This window comes from Protopterus annectens, chromosome 7.part0 (genome assembly GCF_019279795.1).
Source record: "Protopterus annectens isolate FY-2018-M chromosome 7.part0, PAN1.0, whole genome shotgun sequence".
Classification (NCBI taxonomy): Eukaryota; Metazoa; Chordata; order Ceratodontiformes; family Protopteridae; genus Protopterus; species Protopterus annectens.
In genome coordinates this window covers 575,901,051-575,920,724 of record NC_056739.1, presented here as the reverse complement: position 1 = coordinate 575,920,724, position 19,674 = coordinate 575,901,051, and the positions used below count along the sequence as shown (strand labels likewise).

At 37.7% G+C, this 19,674-nt stretch overlaps 1 protein-coding gene across 2 annotated transcripts in view; it reads left to right on the top strand.

Moving 5' to 3' along the window:
- Nucleotides 1–19,674, top strand: part of ACHE (acetylcholinesterase (Cartwright blood group)) — a 656,195-nt gene that overhangs the window by 379,820 nt on the left and 256,701 nt on the right. For both annotated transcript variants that reach the window (XM_044077161.1, XM_044077162.1), the window contains exons 2-3: nt 1–732; nt 9,956–10,122. The exon at nt 1–732 is cut by the window's left edge and continues 830 nt beyond it. In XM_044077161.1, the coding sequence (XP_043933096.1) occupies nt 1–732; nt 9,956–10,122 (899 nt within the window). The remainder of the gene's footprint in view (nt 733–9,955; nt 10,123–19,674) is intronic.

Below are 19,674 nucleotides of genomic sequence, written 5' to 3'. Positions count from 1 at the left end.
GATTCCCTCAGAGGCACGCCAGAGAGCCACACGTCTAGCGGAGCTGCTTGAGTGCCCCATCAATAATGACACAGAGATGATAGACTGCCTTAGAACCAAGGAACCTCAAGCAGTTGTTGACAAAGAGTTTTATGCCCTCCCTTACCAAACTATCTTCAGATTCCCCTTTGTTCCAGTGATAGATGGCGATTTCCTTCAAGATACACCTGAAACCATGTTAAATGCTGGAAACTTCAAAAAGACTGATATCTTAGTGGGTGTTAACCAAGATGAAGGGAACTACTTCCTTGTTTATGGTGTTCCAGGTTTCAGTAAAGACAACGAAAGTCTCATCACAAGGGATACTTTTATAGAGGGTGTCAAAATGACTGTACCACAAGCCAATGACATTGGTATGGAAGCTGTAGTTCTTCATTACACAGACTGGATGGATGAAAACAACCCAGTAAAAAACCGTGATGCCATGGATGACATTGTCGGAGACCAAAACGTTATTTGCCCTGTGGTGCAATTCTTTTACAATTTTGCAAATCATGGTAGCAAAGTGTACACGTACTTCTTTGAGCACAGAGCCTCAAATCTAGCTTGGCCTGAATGGATGGGAGTTCTCCATGGCTATGAGATTGAATTTGTTTTCGGACTGCCCCTTAATAAAACTTTGAAGTACAATAGAGAAGAAGAGCTGTTGAGTAGGAAGATGATGACGTTTTGGGCAACTTTTGCTAGAACTGGGTAAGTCCTAGCAGTTTTTCATCTCTGACAACCTACTTTAAGTATCAGTGTTTCTGACTTGATCTTTCATATCCTACTGTCTGTTTAGAATTGTATTTGTGTTTGCTGCTTTGTGGCTACTGTGATTTTCTTGAGTATTACCATCATAGGTTCATAGGTTCATAGATTAGTACTAGGCTAACTGCCCTTGTGGGCCATTTTCAGCCTAGCCAATTACCCCATGTGAGAATCAAACCCTGCACCTTATGCTTGTAAGGTAAACACCTTAACCATTATGCCAACCTCCCACCATTTTGGGGAGGGGTGTTGACTGCCTCAAATTAGGACAGTGCTGGATGCAAAGTTTGTATGTTTCTGTACCTGAAAAAAATCATCATCATCTTCTATCATCAATAACTCTGAAGTAGCTCAAACCTTCTTTTTAAGCCCCCATTTCATTGGTACTAGCTCACATAGTCAATGCCATCCATGAAATATAATAATAACTTCCATATTCTTCTTTATTTCTGAGTGAATAAAGCAAGTCATCACCCTCTTTCCTGTTTTTTCACTGAAGGCTAACCACCCCAGATCTCCTTAATCCATTCTTGCCATCCAGAGCCTTAGTGTCCTCCAGCTTACCCAAATCACATATATATCATCAATTTTCAGTAACAGGCAACATAGTAGTACAGCTGTATGGCATTTATGTAGTCTTCCTCTGTTCAGAGTATTTTTTTTTTTGCACTTTGCAGCATTTCCTGTTGTAAGGAAGGTTTATGAAATCTTATAATCTTATTGGACAGAACACACCACATGGTCTTAGTAAATTATATGTAACTCACAACTGCGAAATAAAACTTGTAAAAGATGCTTTAAGTACATTTTTTGCTTGCAGACTCTGACAAATAGTACAAAAACATGTATTCTAATTATAATTTGCACTTACATTCAGAAAATACATGAAGCTACAATATATCATGAATATCCATAAATTATAAAAGTCATATACAATTACGTAGTTTATTGTTTTCTACAAAATTAACAATTCAAGAAGCATATAAAACTGTTGCACTATATCTAATCAGTAACTTTGTGGTTAGATGATAGTTTGACCACTTGCTTAGTATATTATGCTAAGTACAATATTTAGTAAACCTATGAAGTGTAAAATTAAGACAGAACTGTAAAAGATACTGTATGGCTCTTAACCAACACTACTAAGTTCTGGTCAGAGGAAGATCTTTGCTTATTATCTACAGTAACCAAAAACAATGTCTGTTTTATCAGATGAGGGAATTCTTTAAGCCAGTTGTATCTCTTTGGTTATAGAATTCCAAAATGGCTGACAGGACTAGACCATATGGAAATAGTCTGAAGATTGATGTCCATACCACAAGACTGTATTACTGGATGCCTGATAATGGCCCTTATACCACTCAGGAGATCTTTATCACATATACACTAATCTACAATTGCTGAGTTTGTCAAGGCTGGAAGGTCATTTGTAAAACACAGATTAAACACAAGATCCCAATCTTAATCTAAAATGGTTAACTTCAATATCGTAGTCACTTTAGCTTTCAGTTCAAACAATTGAGTGGATATGTTCTCTAACAGCTTGAAATAAATTAAATTTAACTTTGTATTGTTAGTTCTGACTGAGTACAAGCATGAGCAGACTTATCAGGTAATAGACCTCCAAACATTCACATCCCTGTCATTGAAACAGAATCATGTTTGCATACACTGCCACCCACATGATCTGAATCCATGCCAAAACGTGTCTTGTAATAGCTAGCATAATGACAAAGAAGTCCTGGTTCCAGACATCACTAACGTAAATGGTTTTGTACACAGTCCATTCTTTCCAAGTGAATGGGTTACTGTTTATCCTCAATAACAGATTGCACCAGATTCAAGACCTTTTGATGTCACATAAAACACCACTTTGTCTCAAACTGCTGTTCCATCCCTCCCTCCTGTGTTCATATGTGATAGTGTGTGAGTTCCATGGGAAGCAGCAGGGTTTATTTCTTCATTGTGACTCTAATGTAGTGCCAGCTCAGTGAGACAATACTATAGTGAAGTCACAGAAAGCTTAATCTGCCCCTTATTTAGACATGCACAATTTAATCTTGCTTATTCTTTCCATCTTACTTGCCCAAACAAAATCAGAAATTAATGTTTGCAGCTGTTTAATATATTTAAAAAAATTATGTTGGCGATGGCACAATATACAAATAATAAACCAAGGCAGAAGTGCATTTGTAGAAGACAAAGTGAGGTGATTTTGAAAATGACATCCGGCTACAGGTACATAGGACCCATGGACAGTTCTTTTTGAGGAGAAAGGGTAATGACCCTTTTTTTAAAGGGCAAAGTGCCACTGACACTGATCCATGAGATCACTATCCAATGTCGTAAAAAAATCATAAAAAACTAGGTGCGTCATACAGGGAAAAAACCTCTCTTAGAACAAGATCAAAAGGCAACAGCCAATGCTTACTTCCCACACACTCTACTCTATGCTGCTCCAGTTTGCACTAATCTTCATAGCCGGCCTTAGGCATAGGCCAATTAGGCAGCCGCCTAGGGTGCTGGTCTAGCAGGGGTGCTTTTCCAGTGTTTATTTGGTGTAGGTAGACCAGATAAAAGCAAAACACACAGTTCAAGCTGCTGCAGAGTCTTCACACAGGTTTAATGATCTTCACACAGATATAGTAACAGATATAGTAACAACTTAAAGCACTTTTTGTTTGCAACTATGCAAACTTCTTCAGAAGTAAAAACTTATACTATTAATTGATCTTAAATACACACTCATTCAAAAAAATGTGGGACAAAGCTTAATTGTCAACTTAAAAAGCCACTACCCCTAAAAACAACATTAAATAATCTAAAAAAATGTTCTTATCTAAAACATTGATGTTCATATACTAAAACATTCAGAATAAATTGCAACCAGTTTTAGACACAACATAATAATAAAAAAATAATTAAATAAACATTCAAACAAACTTTATCTTTGCAAACTTTTAAGTTTAAGAACACTAGTGATAGACCATGATTCATTCAAGCCTGGAATATTAAACGCATCAAGCTTAATCTGCCACAATAATTCCAACTCTTCTAGCTTGAAAGAAAATGGACCACCCTTAGTGTCCTGCAGAATATTATCAATACCCATGAATTTAAACTGATGACCTGTATTCAAATGGATATGCTTAGCTAAGGCATTATCCAACTTGTTATGACTGATAGCATAAAGATGCTCATACAGGTAGGTAGACCAGGATGGGGGCACCAGGTGGTGTGGGGGGCACTATAGAGCCCTTTTGCCTAGGGCATCAGTTGACCTAAGCCCGCTCCTGCTAATCTTCACATTATTCACCAACAAAGATTGGATCACTGCTACCACAAAACAGAAAAAGTGTGCCTCGAATCTCCTTAGCAGAACTCATCGCTGCATTGCTTTACATAAAAATATTAAAACAACTAGCTGTAATGTCACAGCTATATTCAATGCACCCAACTGAAGGTAGCCTACTCTATTCTGCACCAGCCATCCAAATGTTCTCCCCTTATCTAACTGATGAAGTGGTACTGTCCCACAAGAGATCTCCACTCTAAAGACAAGCACCTTGCCTACCAGGACAAGGTCTCAAATGCACATGGTGAAGCCTTGTACTCATGCCATGCGGCTATACCCTGGAGCCAGATGCCATCTACCCTCAAGCAACCTCAAAATTAAAACAGTTTTAGTAAAAATCTCTACACTCATGTCCTTAATACTAAAGTCTCCCCTGTTCTTCCTCTCCTGGTTAATCAAGTGACACTACCCCAATTCCTTCTGTCAAACCACAGAGTTTCTCCGCTCATCACTCAGTCTAACATTTTGTTCTTTTCACAATTGTTAATGTGAATCATTGACTTCTTCTTTCCTTTATCTGTGATTATGCAGGTTAATAGTGCAATCCTTACTCACCACTTTTACACTCATTCAATTTTAGTATTTTAAACTCTGTCAACATTTAATTATTGGGCTTTTTCTCTTCTTGTAGTCCTGTTACCACTCTTCTACAACTAGAGAACCCTAACTACTTCCTTCTTCACTCAATCCCACCCCCATCCTTGTTTGTCTTTCTTTTACAACTGCTACTGGTCTCATACACCTAGGCACCTTGTCTATGTTAAATCTGTAATACCTACACTCCAAATATTGTTTGTGCTCACAAAGTATCTGCTGCAATGTCTCTTGTAAGTTTTTCTCTCATTAAATTTTTTGGAACATTTCTCCCCTAGCCTCCAATGAAAATGGGTTTTGCATGACCCATTCAGACCTTCCTAGTAGCCAAATGCAAATAAAAATAACATTGCTGGGGGAGACTGCACAGTACAGCATTTTCATAAATGAGTTACCAGTATGCTGTACTTTGCCAGGGCAAAGGTAAGTTCCATAGCAGCAGAGAGGTTGACCAGAAGCAGGGTGGGGAAGCCACCATGGAAAAATGTGCTAAGAGAAATTTAGGATTGTTTCATGTCTTTGCAGGGGACTGCCCCCACAAAATCTTGGTAGATACTGTACTAGGTTAGTAACACTTCTAGCAGATTTTGTTACAGTAGCAATGCACAAGATGGTAAGATGACCACAACATGTGTTACTTCTGTTTTGTTATAGGATCATCAAGTATCCAATCATTTCAAGATGGCAGCAGAAGTAGACTGGGATTGTACAGAAGTGCTTTTGTGGACACCCTTAATGAGCATTCCACAAGGGCACAATTGTAGCACAGGTTACTATTATTGTTTTGACTTTTGGTTGAGTTTGACTATACACAGTCTCAAAAGACTTGAGCACATCAGGCCTGTCTGTCAACATCTTCAAATTCTTGCAGTTTCATATTCATTGCTTCAATAATGCTGTCTATCTTAACCTCTGACGTATATATTCTTCTGCCTTAAATCATTCCAAGCGTATTTTCTACTCAGTCCTGTCTTCTAATGAAGTGGACAAATTATTTCAGTTTTAGTTTTACTGTCAAACCTTTATTTCCATAAGAATTTGCTAATTTCATTTTCTTGCAGCCTACAGATTTCTTAAAAGCATCAGTATTCCAGCGCTCAGCATTCCTTTCAGTACAACTCCCACAGCCACGTTATTACTTTAAAAAACATAGGTTGGACTATATGGACTTTTTATTGACAATGTTATTTTCTTGTTCTTTAAAATCTCAGCTAGATTTGCCATAGGGTTCCTTCTAAAAAATCACACAATTTTACATCATGCAGTCACTATCTGTAGACCTCTTTGCCTGGGAAAAATAAAATCTCTCTCTGCTTCTACTTCTTTCTGATCTATTTACAAAGAACTTGTAGGACTAGATGACATAATCTTACCTTTTTTTCTTTTTTTTTCTTTTCTTTGTTATGTTGAGCAACAAACCAGTTTTTGTGCTTTATACTATCACCTTCATCAACCGTCTGTTCAATTTGTTCAACTCTTCCTCAGTTTCAGCCGTCCAGGAGGTATTATCTGCATTTCAGATGTAGTAAGTATTTCTCTTGACACTTCGGATTCTAGCTTCTAATTCATGTAACCCAGCACTTCACATAATTTATTTATTTATTTATTTATTTATTTAAATTTGTTGACCAGGAGTGTCCGACTGGACGTGGGTCCATTTTCAGCGGAGGCCCGGGGAGAAAAGCTCCACAGTAAAATATGGTGACAATATATAGCCCTGTCACACTCATTTTGTAATCTTGAATCAGTCAGTTATTCCATATCCAATTCCAACTTTCATAGGTTCATAGGTAGGTACTAGGCTATTGGCCCTAGGGCCTATATAAGCCTAGCCAAACGGTACTCTGGATTTTGCCACCCAAGAAAATTATTTTCCTGTGCTCCTGTCAAGCAGGGCCACAGAAGTGATCCCCAGGGTGAATTTCCTATCTCCCATCCAGTCATCAAGATTTTTCTTGAAGAGTGCTAATGAGGAGCTTTGTTTGATATAGATAGATTTATTTGAACTACATAAGATAGAGCCCCTCACTATCACTCTTCAAGAGGAACCTTGATGAGTGGATGGGTAACAGAAAGTTCACACCGGGGATCACACCAACAGCACTACTAGATAGGGGCCAAGGGTACTAGCTGCTAGTACAAGGGTCTAGGGAACTACTAAAGGGGCAGTGAATACCGCACAACGTGGCTGGGCTAATATATGCTTTCGGGCAGATAGCCCAGTACCAACCTATGAACCTATAGGTAGTTTGTTCCAGAGTATGGGAAGTCTCTGAGACAGGAATCTATCCCTCCAGCATGTTCTGTTTATTGTGGTGACAAGGTTTAGGTCCCTAGAGCGTGTAGCTCGGAGGGATTGGGATTTCTTTACGTGGAGCATGTCCAACAGCTCTGGGTTTGACATAGCTTTGTATGTTAGGCAGAGATCGCCTCTGAGTAGGAGATATGCGACAGAGTAAAGCTGGAGTTTTTTTAGATGGTCTGCATAGGGCATCTGTTTGAGGCCGGTAATCCTCTTTGTGAGGTATTTCTGTGGCCTTTCCAGTTGTTGTAGCTGTCTTGTGAGGTACATACCAAAAGGGATGTTGTACTCTATAATGGGTCTAATGAGTGATGATTAGAGGGGAACAATGACTTCTTTTTTCCTGGATGAGAAACCTTTTGTGATGAGGTGTGCCACGTAGAAGGATTTCCTGACTACTGTGGTGATGTGATTATCAAAGGAGAGACTACTGTCCACCTGTGTCCCAAGGTCTCTTATCACACTTCCGGTGTTAAGTAGACTACCACCTATGTGGTAGTTCATGGGTACAGAGTTTTTACCAAAAGGGATGACAGTGCACTTTTTGGCATTGAGCTTGAGGCAATGGCTTTCACACCAGGCATCTGTCTCAGTGAGGCCCTTTTGTAGTATGTTGCTTCTTGTTTTGCATACAGATACCTCAGGAGGTAAGTAAGGTGACCCAGTATCCCAATTTCTCTCATAAATTGTCACAGTTTGTTACAGTCTATACTGTCAAAGGTTTTAGAGTAGAATACATCACCAAAATAAATATTTTCGGACCTCCTTTGCTTTCTTGCGTGTTGAAAATTTTATCTTTGCTGCATCTGCCCTTTCTAAAACCAATTATTTTACCTGACAGTTCTCAGTCCGTATATTGCCAGAGTCTTGAGTTCCTCTAGCAAAGCGCTATTATGTAAATCCATAATAGCTTTTTGCTAGTCCTAACAAATGTTATCATGTAATTTAAACAACTGTGATCACACCTCTTCTAACAGGGCAATTCATGAACTACTGTGATCACACCTCTTCTAACAGGGCAATTCATGACCCTTAAAATCCTTTGCATGATCAGCAACCCCTTCACCCTACTATCCCTACCCCCCCTTTGACCTCATGAGCTTTCTGTCACCTTCTTCTGTGCCTTTGTACCTCTACATACAGCAGTGAAGCAGTACCCACATGTTTTTTATTTATCTGTTTTCTAACCAGGTAGACAGATTGGTTCCTGTGAGCCTTTTTCAGCAATAGCAGGCACTTGAAAGACACAATGCAGTAAACAAATATAGAATACATGCAAAAGTGTCATCTTCTGAAGTACAACCAAAATGCATTTAATACAGAAGTTCTCTGTTCTCTGTGTGTGTCTCCAGTATGTAGCTTGTCTTCTGAGAAGTACAGGGGGGTCATATTCCACAGGTAACATGGGTGCCAAGCTTTAGTGTTCATCTACTACTCACATCTAGCCATTTCCTTTAAATAAATGCTGTTGCTCTTCCAAAGAAAAAGTAGATCAGTTTTTTTTTGTTTTTTCTGTTTTTTTAATAAAGGACTTTTCCTTTCTCATGACCTTATAGAACATAAATTGGCAACGTTTCTTAAGGACTTTTCCAGTCTTGTCTTCTGCTCCCTTCACTAATCGGTAACATGTTTCTGTTCCTATCTTGACAGTGCTGCTTTCATGGAGAAGGTTTTCCAACTCTCACACACAGTCATACTGAGGTATTTCTAGAAGCCATTCCTCCCTCTCCCCAGCCTCTCCCTCCTCCATTTCCCTTGCACCAGCCAAGTAAAAGTCTCCCTTTTCCTGGCATAATTTCTGTTCGCACCTGCACTTTTTTTCCTCTTAATTAAATGTGCAAATCACAAGGGGAATGAACAATATTTTCTATTTTTTGTGTTTACTTGTTATTTCAAACTAGTAATTGGTTTTATCTATATATTTGATGCCCCATGCATAAAACACACTGTACTTTCCATCTGTGCCTGTATTTGGCTTCCGTTTCATGTCTTTTATATTATCATTTTGTTGCTTTGTCACAGTCTCCCCTTCAACTCAAAATGAGGCTCTGGAAATTTACTTTTTACATGCACATAAAAACATTCATATGTGCATATATTATACATAGTGATAACAGGAACAGACAATGGAAATGTAAAATTTCCACCATACCTAAATAACCTTAAAAAAATTATCTCCCTCATAATGTCATTAATAGAAACATAAGAACAATACTAGATAAGCAATCATGAGGACAGTAATATACCTTGCTCTATACATCTTTAAGTAGATACTTAAACATTTTTGCACCTTTTTAAGCCCTTAGATATCATAATGATCATTTACTTAAAATTAGCTATGGTACACCCATAACTTTATGCTGTTTGAACCAGCTGGTTCCTTCACAGTATCACAATCTCCCCTTTGCAGCCTCATGAATAATCCCTTAATCCACAACCACACGGAATGAGTTTTAATCCTAAACACCTAAATAGATAACTTTCTCTCACAGGTCTGTACATTAGGATAATCCTTCTGCACCCCAATGAGAATAAGCCAAGGGGTTTTAATCCTTTATTATCTACCAGTTGTGTTGCTTTCCTCACCATTTTGCAACATTTTCTGAATCTTTGCTGTTGGCATTCTTAACTCTCTTCCCTACTGTACTTTAAGTAAGCATGGAAACACACAGACACACACATACACAACATGTACAGCTTCATGGTTATTCATGCTAAAGTTTAAGTAGGCCTGGAGTAGACTTGGCTTGCTCTACCAAGTTTCTTAATGATCACTTGACCACCAAGTTAAGAATTCTTACGTAGGTATTTTTTCATACGTATAATCTCTTAAATCTCTTAAAAGATTGTGATGCCTAAAAAGTGTGAGTGCTTTAATCTGCTGTCACACTCTCATGGCTTGTTTTTTCTTCCAGAAACCCAAATAACCAAATGGAGCAAACAAGATGGCCTGAGTTCACAAATGACACACAGCTGTACCTCAGACTGAACACCAGCCCCACAACTGTTATCTCCAGTGGACTACGTGTACAAGAGTGTGCTTTCTGGAACCGTTTCCTCCCCAAACTCCTTAATGCTACAGGTAATGAAATGTGATCCCTGAAAAGGGAATGTCTTCCAGGATAGTATTGAATAAATTTGATGTAATGAGCTGATTCACACAAGTTGACGTTTAATGCAAAAAAAAAAAAAAAATAAGAAGGTCATGCACCATGCACTGTGCAAACAATAACCATAGAAGAGCTTCTATACTTAGGATAGTGAACTTGGAGAGGGGGTCTTCTAAAAAAATCTAGACATCATTATGATCCCACACTTGCCTGTTCTGCTTAGTTCAGATAATCAGTGAGAAATACTAGTAAAATGCTGTTGTGCAAATCTATGTGTGCCTATTATGTCTGTGTGCATCGTGTGTGTGTGTGTGTGTGTGTGTGTGTGTGTGTGTGTGTGTGTGTGTGTGTGTGTGTGTGTGTGTGTGTGTGTGCGTGTGTGTCTGAGCTTGCACGTTTGCATGTGTGTGTTTTTGTGTGGGTATTACATGGTTAACTGCTCTAAATTCTGACACTCATAAGTGCAAGTCTCAGAACAGTAAATCTGCTAAGTCTGAGATTGCTGTGTCTCAAAGTTCTCTATTTTCTCCCCTCCTAAGAAATTTACCTTAAAGGCAAACAGTGATTTTCAGCACTGATTATTCTCCACTATTTTCTCTGTTTTTTATTCATAATTTCAGGACTGTGTGTGTGTGTGTGTGTGTGTGTGTGTGTGTGTGTGTGTGTGTGTGTGTGTGTGTGTGTGTGTGTGTGTGCGTTTTGGAGAAGAGGGTTGTGTATGACAATTGGTTTAGCCTTTTTACACATTCTTGATAGATTTGTCTTAGATTAAATGTGCAAGTTTTGAAGTTTTCTGGTAGGAAGGGATAATAAACTGACTGAGTCTGTGCAAAGGTTTATTTACAAATTTACAGAGATGTTAAGTAACCCACTACAGTACATTGAGTAGTCAAATATTATGCCTGATACACCTTGTTCCCACACTCAAGTACACAAAGTTAGTATCCAAGATCATCCTTCCATTCACTGTCTGCTGTGCTCGATGAAACATTAGGAACTTTCTACACTGTTGCACCATGTACACTGTTTTTGCTGCTGTTGTATTGTTTTGGAATTTGGATTATCTATCAAAGCTGATGAATCATTTAAGGTGTTTGGACTTGCAGTCCAAACGATAACACACTATTTCTTTTTCCACCATGCATATGCTCCATCTTAGTATTACTAATCGCATGTAATTCAGTGACTGAACAGTCTGTACTATTTAGCCTTTAATTATTGAATGTCTGTGATTCCATACTTACATATTGATTTAAAATTGCAAAAACTAATGTCAGCAGGACAAAAAAGGACATAAAGACATGATTTATGATTCAAACATATGGTCGGGGTGGTATTGGATGGGATAGTATTGATTAGGAGTCAAAGACAAGGAAGATGATTCTAAGGGAACTGTTATATGTAGGAAAAGAGTTTTACTGAAATACAGGCAAAGACATGGGAGATGTTCCAAACAACCAGAGAGGCTTGTAGAAGTATTGATGCAGTCATCACATCCTGGCATAAATGTGAATTGGAGACAGCTGTATAGGTAGTTCATATAGAATTTAATGTACATAAATGGGTTGTTCACTTTTCCCCCACCAAAAATGAGCTTTTAGGATGGGATTAATGGAAGTTTGGGAATTATGGAGATGAGCTTCAGATAGCCATAACAGAATGCAAAAAAGGGGGCAATGCTTGCAGTCAGGTACACACAGGAGACTAAGAAAAAGAAATCATGAAGAAAAGGGGCTAAGTAATGGAGAAAGGTAAACAGTGGTATGACATGACCAAAGATGTTTCTAGAAATATCACAAGCCCTAAGACTGCTAGTATATTACGTAAGCAATAATGCCCAACAGGGTGTGTGTTAATGTGTAATTAATGCCCGCCCAGGGCTGTTTTGAGGTCCAATGCAACAGGCCCCCCTGGAGGGCATTATTGGGCTTAGAAAAGAGGCCCACTGTAAAATTGTAGTATTTTACTTACTTTTTTTTTTAAGTACTATATTATTTTTTTGTATATTTTTGAAGTAAAATAGTTCCACTGCCTAATGTTTCAAACTTTCGGTAGTGTATGTTAATGGTGTTGGAGGAAGCATTTTACATCAAAAAATAACATAGCACTTAAAAAAAGAAAAAAAGAAGTAAAACACAACAGTTTTACAGACAGCCCATTCACTCTCTCATACACAGCTTTCATACATGCATTCACTCACAGAAGATCACTCTCACTCTCTCCTAGTCACATACACACACACACACACACACACACACACACACACACACACACACACACACACAGACACACACACACACACACACACACACACACACACACACACACACACACACACACACACACACACACACACACACCCACACACACACAGTCCTCTGCTTTCATACATGCAGTCACTCACACACGATCGCTCTCATTCTTTCAGTGTCTCACACACACACTCACTTCTGCTTTCATACACACATTCATTCACAAATGATTGCTCTCAGTGTCTCAGTCTCTCTCTCAGACACACTCACAGTCACTCTTGCTTTCATGCAGGCATTTACTCACACAAGCAGACAGCAACATAAATACACACACACAATCATCTTTCTTTCTTACTTTCATACGCACATGCACTCTCTCTCTCTCTCTCTCTCTCTCATACACACACACACACACACACACACACACACAAACACACACACACACTTTTTTTATTTTACACTCGCTAAACAGCAAAAGTGCTACTTAGTGAGCGTAAAATAATGGTGGCCATTCTGTTTTTCTCAGTCCGAGTTCCACTTCTGTTTGATAAGCTGCCATGAAGCAGCGGACTCGTTTTTCACTGGGCATTACTTATACATTAATACCCTGCTGAAGAACATTTGTTCTTCAATCAGGGTACTGATGTACAGTAAGGCCACTCTCTAAAGTAGTATAACATATTATATATAGTGCAGTATGGTCTAATGTGGTGATGCATTGCTTATTGTATAGTGCAATACTGTATGCTGTAATTTAGTGGTGTGTATTGGTGTTTTGCCTAACCAAATATATTCAAGTCAGGATTTCTTGAAAATGCATATTCTGAAACTATTTGTTTCACGCATTAGGATCATAGGCTCCACAAGGCAGATCAGGCCAATAATTGAGAGTATCAACTCTCATATGGCACCTTCTTCCTCCAGGAGGGTAACACACAAAATAAGTGTTGGAAGAATTTGTAATTGCGTGCCCAGTTTTCAACCTTCACCTTAATGGTGGTAAAGGTCTCACCCTGTGTGAGATAGTTTATTCTAAAGGCAGAGTATTCATTAGGATATGAGTCTGTCCTGCCAGCATTTCCTGTGGATTTGCTGGTGAAGAGTGTTTATGGCACTGTTAGTTTTGTGAATTTGTATGAAATCAATGAGGGAAGGATCTTTCATTGTCTTAAATCATCATCATCTTTCGGCTTTTCCCATTAGGGGTCGCCACAGCGGATCATCTCTTTCCATTTCTTCCTATCCTCTGCATCTTGCTCTGTCACACCAACCGCCTGTATGCCCTCTCTCACCACGTCCATAAACCTTATCTTAGGCCTTCCTCTTTTATTGGGCTTAGAAAAGAGGCCCACTGTAAAATTGTAGTATTTTACTTACTTTTTTTTTAAGTACTATATTATTTTTTTGTATATTTTTGAAGTAAAATAGTTCCACTGCCTAATGTTTCAAACTTTCTGTAGTGTATGCTAATGGTGTTGGAGGAAGCATTTTACATCAAAAAATAACATAGCACTTAAAAAAAGAAAAAAGGAAGTAAAACACAACAGTTTTACAAAAAAGGTACGCTGGTGTATGGTAGCCAGTTATCCAGTCACTAAAATGCACAAAATGTTCACATAAAGAGACCACCACGCTAGATGAGCAATGTGGAGATGAATCTTTTATTGGTAGTGAGCGCTTTCGCCCGTAGGCTTCTTCAGACTTTCAAACATTTAATTGCAGTCACATTACAGTTTAAATATTGCTCTATACCACGCTATTGGTCAGTCAATCAACATTAAAAAAGTCAGTCAACATTAAAAAGTCTTAAAGCGCTATATGGCTTCATTTAAAAATCGACATTACATAACTTTATAAAAAACATTATTTAAAAATTTAATTTAATAAACATACTGTCTATAAAAATAAATATAAATGCATAAAAATATAAATGTATGTATGCACGTATTACATAAAACAAACAACATATAAAACCTACACTATACTATCTTGTATCATGCACTCCATAAGCATAAACTGTATAAAAACCTAAGTTGATAAAAAATGTGAAAACCTATCACCCATCAAGAAAAGGGGATAAATAGTGTGAATCAAGGTTATACAAGAACCTGGAAAATATTTATCCATATGGGACCATACGGAGGGGGTTCATAAGGTATGGGCTTAGGGAGGTTAAAATGATTAGTGGTGGTGTAACCATATGCAAGGGAATAAGAAGTACAGTGTCCAAGGGGTAGAATAAATGAATTAAAAATGGACAACTGCGATTAATAAAATACTGAACCTAAGTGTATACTAGTGGTGGGGTACATGGAGTTTTCTCCTTCTCAAGAACGGTTTCACCTGTACCTTGTCATTCAGACCTGGGTATTGGTCAGCCCTACATCTGATAATCCACTTCATTTCGCTCTCCAATGTATAATTTATTATATCACCCCCTCTTATATTAATTTCAATTTTTTGAATGACAAAGAATCTGAAGGTGTGTGTAGCCCCTGATTCCATATGGTGTTTGGCTAATGCATTGAACACTGAACCTATTCTTATGTGATAGACATGTTCTCTGATGCGTTCTTTCAGATATCTATTGGTTTTGCCAATATAGAACGCGGAGCATGCTTCACATATAGCCATGTAAACAACATTTAAGCTGTTACAATTGGTGTTGGTGTGAAAATGAAACAGTTGTTTTGTAACAGGGTGGATGAAATCTGTTGTTTCTTCAATATACATGCACTGATTACATTTTCCACAGGGCATAGTGTTTATATTTTGTTCACTTGTTCTTCCTATTTTCAGATTATTCCTGGGTCTGCAAAGTAGTCTCCTTAGATTTGGCTGATTCTTAAATACAAAGTTCGGGCTAGAGCCCACAATCTTACTTATTTCATTATCTAAAAGTAAAATATTCCAGTGTTTTGCCATGATTTGTCTAAGATGAAATGCATCTTTCGAGAAGAACATAGATGCTCTAATATTATCTAAGGTAAACAGTGGGTCAATATTGGCTGGTTCCATAGGTTCTGAAAAATAAGGTTTAGCCACAGTATCTCTGAGGTTAGTTACTGCAGATGTAGTTTGTACAAACGTTTCTAAGTCATATCCCCTTTGTACAAATTTAGTCCTTAAATCATCCAATTCCTTCATGTAACCCTCCTCAGTAGGGTTCAATCTTGAAGCCCTGATTATTTGGCCCTTCAAAACGTTATTAAAAACATATTTAGGATGCATACTATCCCTGTGAAGTATAGTATTCCTGTGGCATAATTTCCTATGTATTGAGGTGTTGAGTAATCCATTGCTGAGCCTAAAAATATTGACATCTAAAAAAGATATCTGCTCATGTGAATAAGTCAATGTGAATTTTAGAAAGTTGGTTGAGGTATTGATGCATTCTACAAACCTCAGCAAGGTGTCCACATCACTCATCCAAATAAAAAAGAGGTCATCCACAAACCTGCGATACAGACCTACATGGTCTTGGAACATATTGAGCTTAAAAAGAAAAGTTTCTTCCCATTGGGCCATGACTAGGTTGGCGTAGCTATTGGCACAAGAAGTGCCCATAGCCACGCCATCCTTCTGCAAAAACACATCTTCTCCAAACATAAAAATGTTATTTAGCAGAACAGTTTCCAAGAGCAGTGTAATAAAATCAATTTTTGCAGAAGTAAAATCAGAATGAGTTCTAAGGTAATCTTGTATGTACTGTATCCCTATGTCATTGGGGATCACCGTAAACAAACTCACAACATCTAAAGTGACTAGTATGTAATGTGAGTTGTCATTCAATTGTGTTGTATAAGCATATAAGTCAAGTAGGAATTGTTTACTGTCTCTTAGAATGTTGTTGTTGTCATCTATAAAAGGTCTAAGGTGAAACTCAATATATATAGAGAGGGGCTCAGTCACCCAACCTTGGCCAGCTACAATCGGTCTCATCGGAGGTTCCACGATGGACTTGTGGAACTTCGGAAGACCTTGTATAATTGGAATGAGTGGATTAACTACCTTAAAATAGTTATACAATTCTTTAGTAATAATAAAAGATGCTAAAAGCTCATCTAGCATATCGTATATCTGAAATACCTTTACCATAACTGTCGTCATATCTATTTTCAAATAAAAAGATGTATTGCTCAGGAGTTGGTGCATTCTTTTATCATAATCTGATATATCCATGAGTACAATGGGTCCCCCTTTATCAGCAGGTCTGATAACCAATCTGTCGTCATTTCTTAAACCCATTAAAGCTTGTCTATGATTATAACTCAGATTGTGCCTGTACTTAACATCACGAGTGTCCTCAAAATGACTGTGAATATCATTTTCTATCATCCTAGAAAAAACATCTAGTAGTGGATGTAATTGTGGTATATATACACTGTTAGGTCGAAAGCGAGGGACGTTATTTATCATATCTGAGTTGCCAAAATCAAGTTTCAATTGAATGTTCCTTATAAACATTTTAGTGTCAATGATGGAATCAACAACATTGCTTCTCCTCGTGGGAATGAAGCTCAGTCCTTTATTCAGGACTTGTTCTTCATATAAAGTCAAAACTCTTGTTGATAGATTGACTATCAACGAATCGTTCTTTCCCACATTCTCTTTAGTGTAGGTCCCTGGTGTTCTCCACCTGACCCTTTCCTTTTCTGTCTGCCTCTGCTCATAGATCTTGTTCTCCCTATGTACTGTTTCTGTGCTATGGGGAAAGGGGTTTGTGTAACCTCATTAGAACTCAAACGTGACTGATTAGTGTCATTGTGAGTTGTCTTCCGTCTAACAACTGCTTCCACCTGTTTTGAGGCATTGGCCATATCACCAGTAACATTACTGGATGTGGTTGCAGGTGTCCCTGCTTATAATGTCTCCTTATCTTTATCTTTATTAACTGTAGAATCAGACAAATTATTGTCAGTGGCATCATTGAACACTATCTCAGTGTATGAAACATTCCTCCTGGCAGTTCTGGCAGTATTTAAAGAGCTAATGGTGTGGGTGCTATGAGTGTCATTAGCCCTACTCAAACCATTAGAAACAACAGATACAGTGCTATCTCTGTTTGTATCATCTACATTTTCTGTTGTGACAGTTCTAAAACCATTAGTATTATTAACAGTACTGTTAACATTATTTTGTTCTCTTGGCCAAGTGAACACATTAGAGTTCTTAAAATCCCTTACATCTCTCATTATTTTATGCTTTTTTTTGTTCTAATAAATGCCTTTCAAATAACATTACATTGTCTAAGACTTTTTCTAATTTCACATCAACATTAACATTTGTATATTTTTTAACAATCATATCAAACATTTTGTTAACCTTTGTTCTCAAAGAGTCCTCTTCCGATGTGTGAAAATTAATTAGAAGTCTCATGTAGTTATAACTCAGCTCAATATTGAGCTGTTGCCACTGAAAGAGTAAGTCTGGTAATCTGTTACCTGATGTGGGCATCTTTAAGGTGCGTAGCCCACGTGGAATAATTTTCTTGGCCAAACACGCCTCGAAATATTGGCGTTGAATTTGCAGCTTTTTAAGTTTGATTGTTTCTGTTTCAAGGGCTTGTAAGTCCTCCGATAGACCCAAACAGATATCCTCGTTGTTTACGCCATCTTCTGAGCCGAAATTCGGCTCGTAATCAAGTAGCAGATTTTCCCTGCCAGTCACACAAGCTTGGAACCTTTCGGTTCTATTGTTGATAGAATTCAAAGTCAACGGTGTGTAAGGTAACTCAATATTTGAGAAAGCATTATCAGCCATCCCTACACGCTGGAAGCACGAACAATCCAAGAAATTAATAGAATCCAAAAGTCACAACCAGCACGTAGAGTGAGACACCAGCGGAGTAAAGCTGTAGAAAAATAAACAAAAAAGGTACGCTGGTGTATGGTAGCCAGGTATCCAGTCACTAAAATGCACAAAATGTTCACATAAAGAGACCACCACGCTAGATGAGCAATGTGGAGATGAATCTTTTATTGGTAGTGAGCGCTTTCGCCCGTAGGCTTCTTCAGACTTTCAAACATTTAATTGCAGTCACATTACAGTTTAAATATTGCTCTATACCACGCTATTGGTCAGTCAATCAACATTAAAAAAGTCAATCAACATTAAAAAGTCTTAAAGCGCTATATGGCTTCATTTAAAAATCGACATTACATAAATTTATAAAAAACATTATTTAAAAATTTAATTTAATAAACATACTGTCTATAAAAATAAATATAAATGCATAAAAATATAAATCGCTAAGCCCATACCTTATGAACCCCCTCTGTATGGTCCCATATGGATAAATAGTTTCCAGGTTCTTGTATAACCTTGATTCACACTATTTATCTCCTTTTCTTGATGGGTGATAGGTTTTCACATTTTTTTATAAACTTAGTTTTTTATACAGTTTATGCTTATGGAGTGCATGATACAAGATAGTATAGTGTAGGTTTTATATGTTGTTTGTTTTATGTAATACGTGCATACATACATTTATATTTTTATGCATTTATATTTATTTTTATAGACAGTATGTTTATTAAATTAAATTTTTAAATAATGTTTTTTATAAAGTTATGTAATGTCGATTTTTAAATGAAGCCATATAGCGCTTTAAGACTTTTTAATGTTGATTGACTTTTTTAATGTTGATTGACTGACCAATAGCGTGGTATAGAGCAATATTTAAACTGTAATGTGACTGCAATTAAATGTTTGAAAGTCTGAAGAAGCCTACGGGTGAAAGCGCTCACTACCAATAAAAGATTCATCTCCACATTGCTCATCTAGCGTGGTGGTCTCTTTATGTGAACATTTTGTGCATTTTAGTGACTGGATAACTGGCTACCATACACCAGCGTACCTTTTTTGTTTACCTTTTTAGTTTATTTTTCTACAGCTTTACTCCGCTGGTGTCTCACTCTACGTGCTGGTTGTGACTTTTGGATTCTATTAACAACAGTTTTACAGACAGCCCATTCACTCTCTCATACACAGCTTTCATACATGCATTCACTCACAGAAGATCACTGTCACTCTCTCCTAGTCACATACACACACACACACACACACACACACACACACACACACACACACACACACACACACACACACACACACACACACACACACACAGTCCTCTGCTTTCATATATGCAGTCACTCACACACGATCGCTCTCACTCTTTCAGTGTCTCACACACACACTCACTTCTGCTTTCATACACACATTCATTCACAAATGATTGCTCTCAGTCTCTCAATCTCTCTCTCAGAC